Genomic DNA, 4,018 nt, shown 5'->3' on the forward strand with positions numbered 1-4,018 from the left:
ACACACACACACACACACAGACACACACACACACACTTTCTCACTTTCTTTTGTCTTAACCAGGTACTATATATTAAATATGAGGATTACTGGGGTGCCTGAGTGGCTTAGTTGGCATCCAACCTCGACTCAGGTCAAGACCTTGTGGTTCATGAGTTAGAGCCCCACATCGGGCTCTATGCTGACAGCTTAGAGCTTGGAGCCTGCTTTGGATTTTGTGTCTCCTCTTCCTCTCCCCTGCTCATGCTCTGCCTCTCTTTCTCTCAAAAATAAATAAACATTAAAAAAGTATAAATATGAGAATTATTATTTTCCATTATTATATATTACTTTATGTTATATATTATTTATATAAGTATCACTTATATAGCACCTGCTCATTTACAAAACACTTTTCAGATATGTTCCTTCATTTGATGCCCACAACATTTTGACGGAAATGGTGTTGTACTTCTCCCATTTTTCCATGAGAAAAATAAACAAGGCACAAGATATTCAAAGGGGAACAACTGGTAAGTAACTACACCAGGACTAAAACCAAATCCTGGACTTTTTACACTAATTCTCCTGATCCAAAGAATCTAATTCTGGCCACTTATACAACATGCTCCGTCATTCAAGGTGCTGGCAAAGCTGCCCATTCTGAGTTTATTCTGTTAGCAAATATATAACAGGCAGAGAGTTAATATAGCAGAATGGCAAAAAACAAGACCCTGAGGCCAAACTGCTTGCATTGGAAATATAGCCACTTACTAGTAATATGATCTTGAGCATTTTTATACCCTTTGGATAAATTCCTAGTAGTGTAAGTCAACAGATGAATATAGGGGAAGGGAAGGGAAGGGAAGGAAAAATAAGATAAAAACAGAGAGGGAGGCAAACCGTAAGAGACTCTTAAATACAGAGAATAAACTGAAGGTTGCTGGAAGGGAGGTGGGTGGGGAGATGTGTAAAATAGGTGACGGGCATGAAGGAGGGCACTTTTCTAGAGGAGCACTGGGTGTCATACGTAAGAGATGAATCACTGAGTTCTACTCCTGAAGCCAAGACTATACTGTGTGTTAACTAACTTGAATTTAAATTAAAAAAAACCACACATGATCTTCAGTTTCCTCATCTGTATACCGCCAGAGTTATTACATGGATTAAATAATCATACAGTGCCTAGCACATGTAAATACTCTTGATGTGTTTGATATTTGTATTCTCCACCCGCTACAAGGATACAGTGCTGAACTGGGGATACAGTGTAACAGCCAGACAGGTCCCCGCCCTTGCCGAAGTAATATCCTGGGCCTCTGTGTGTCAATGGTGTCTCATTGTGCTCTACCTGGTAAGAGAAATCAAATTGGTCCATAGTTCCAAGCACTTGGGAGAAAAAAAAAAGATGCGTCAGAAGCCCATGCTTCTGCATCTTAGGGAACATGCAGACAGGATGGATCTTTTCCAACATTGCAAAGGATTTTATTTAAGTGCTTTCAACATTGAAAAAAAAAATCACTGATAGTCAGTGTCCTTGGGAGTAGACTTCATTTCACCCATGTTTCTTATACCTCTGTTTCTCCCTTTATCTGGAGTCACTGGCAGACATCTGCAGATCTCTTCCTGAATTCTGCTCTCAAACTAATCCTGACCCTAGGCAAGGTGGACATTAGGAGTCCAAGGCCAGGATCATAGTGACTGACCAGGATTAAAGTCTGGCTATTGGCCAGAATGACTTCATCCTGAGCACAAGAGCAGGTAATTGACTTCTGATTATGTTTCACTGCAGCCGAGTCTCTGTCTTTATGTGGATAAGCAGAGCCACAATTCCTGCCAAACTGAGTTCCTGCTTTGTTCTTTCTGGACCTTGCTTCATTGTACCCATTTCAAGGGTAAGAATCCAGTTCCTGAAGCCACATCAAAAATGCATACTCTCATCAATTATACCAGCCTTCACGGGAAGTTATAACAACTGGAGACTCCAAGCCAGTACACATGCCTAACATTCCTTTGTATTTTCTACTTGCAGGATAAAAATGTCAAGGGGAAACCAGAGTCACATCACAGAATTCCTCCTTCTGGGACTGACCAGTGACCCCAAATATCAGGAGTGGCTCTTTACCAGCTTTCTGGCCATGTATCTGGTCAACGTGGCTGGCAACTCAGTCATCATTGCAGCCATCCGGGGGGACACCCGCCTCCACACCCCCATGTACTTCTTCCTCTCCAATCTGTCCCTGGTGGACATCTGCTTTACAAATGTCATTGTGCCACGGATGCTGGCAAACATGCTGAGCAAGACCAAGAAGATCTCCTTTGCCCAGTGCCTCACACAGATGTATTTCTTTGTGACCTGTGTGATCACTGACAGCTTCCTCCTGGCTGCCATGGCTGTTGACCGCTACATGGCCATCTGTAACCCACTGCATTACACCACGACCATGAGCCCCCAGCGCTGTCTCCTGCTGGTGACGGTGTCCTGGGTGCTGTCCCACCTTCACTCACTCACCCACACGATTCTCATGGCCCGCCTCTCCTTCTGTGGGCCCAACGTCATCCACCACTTCTTCTGTGACGTCCAGCCACTGCTGACACTCTCCTGCTCTGACACCTCTGTCAATGAGCTTTTGGCCTTCACAGAGGGCTCCTTGGTGATCATGAGTCCCTTCATCTTGATCATTGTCTCTTACGTCCACATCACCCGTGCCGTTCTGAGGGTCCCTTCTCGAGGAGGCAGGCACAAGGTCTTCTCCACCTGTGGGTCCCACCTCACAGTTGTGGCACTCTTCTGTGGGACTGCCATCTCTGTGTACATTCGCCCCTCATCCACCTACTCAGTGACAAAGGACAGTGTGGTCACTGTTATTTATACTGTGGTAATCCCCATGTTGAACCCTTTTATCTACAGTCTTAGGAACAAGGACATGAAACAAGCCTTGAGAAAGCTGACTAGGAGAAAGGAATAGAATTCTCATATTCTGCTACCTCTAGGAGTTTAATCATTGACTCAACAATTAAAGGTTAAGCACCTACTACCTGCAGATACTATGTTTAATTCTGTGACGAAGGCAAAATACATCAATCATCTCTTCTGTCTCCAAAAGTATTTACAGTCTAGTTAGCAGAAAGGAAAAGACTGTTAAAAGCTTACTGTAATCAGAATGTCATACTTTTTCATAAAATTAAAAATGATAATACCTCAATAAATTATAAAATAACTCCCCAACTCCCTTCTTCCTCACTTTATCCCTTCTTTTTTATAATATTTTTTAAAAATTTTTTAGTTTATTTATTTTTGACAAAGAGAGTGCATGAGAGGAGGAAAGAGGCAGAGAGAAAGAGGGAGACACAGAATCCAAAGCAGGCTCCATTCTCTGAGCTGTCAGCACAGAGCCTGATGTGGGCCTCAAACCCACGAACCACGAGATCATGACCTGAGCCGAAGTTGGATGTTTAACCGACTGAGTCACCCAGGTGCCCCTTTTTTATACTCTTTAGTTCATGCATCTTATTATGTAAATTACCAGTGTAGACCAATATGTTTAACCATAAAGAGTAAGGAAGAAAAGCTTCTGAATGTTTCAGAATAGTTTCAACAGTTTAGGCATATGGTTTAATGTTCCTACCAAATAAGTCATTAATTCTACACTTGGTTCCCTTGGACCAATATAGATTTTCTTAGTAAGATATAGCATAAATATCAATATAATAAAGCTCATACTGCTCCATAGCTGTCTACTTAAGGGCTTAAGGGGGTAACAAACTAACCTGGAGTGGTAAAAAGGTCATAGAATTCTAAGACAAGAAACTTGAAATTAGGTCACAACTTGGTCTTCCTAGTTTTATGAAGAAGGCTGTCACTATCTCCAAGCCCCATTTTCCTCAATGACAAAAATAAGCATCTGTGTGCAGTACATCCTGGAGAGGAGAGTCAGATCCAGAAATGGGTGACAAGAGTGTCCTCAAGGAGGGGTGATTTGGTGTGTACTGAGTCCAAGTAGAGTGAAGAAGGCATCCCTGTTGGGAGCCTGGATCT

At 42.6% G+C, this 4,018-nt stretch overlaps 1 protein-coding gene across 1 annotated transcript; it reads left to right on the plus strand.

The window, feature by feature from the left end:
• Positions 1-2,018: 2,018 nt before the first annotated feature.
• LOC122204935 (olfactory receptor 1L6-like) lies at positions 2,019-2,948 on the plus strand. Its single transcript, XM_042912789.1, has one exon. The coding sequence runs from the start codon at positions 2,019-2,021 to the stop codon at positions 2,946-2,948; it is 930 nt and encodes a 309-aa protein (XP_042768723.1).
• Positions 2,949-4,018: the final 1,070 nt, after the last annotated feature.

This window comes from Panthera leo, chromosome D4 (assembly GCF_018350215.1).
Source record: "Panthera leo isolate Ple1 chromosome D4, P.leo_Ple1_pat1.1, whole genome shotgun sequence".
NCBI lineage: Eukaryota > Metazoa > Chordata > Mammalia > Carnivora > Felidae > Panthera > Panthera leo.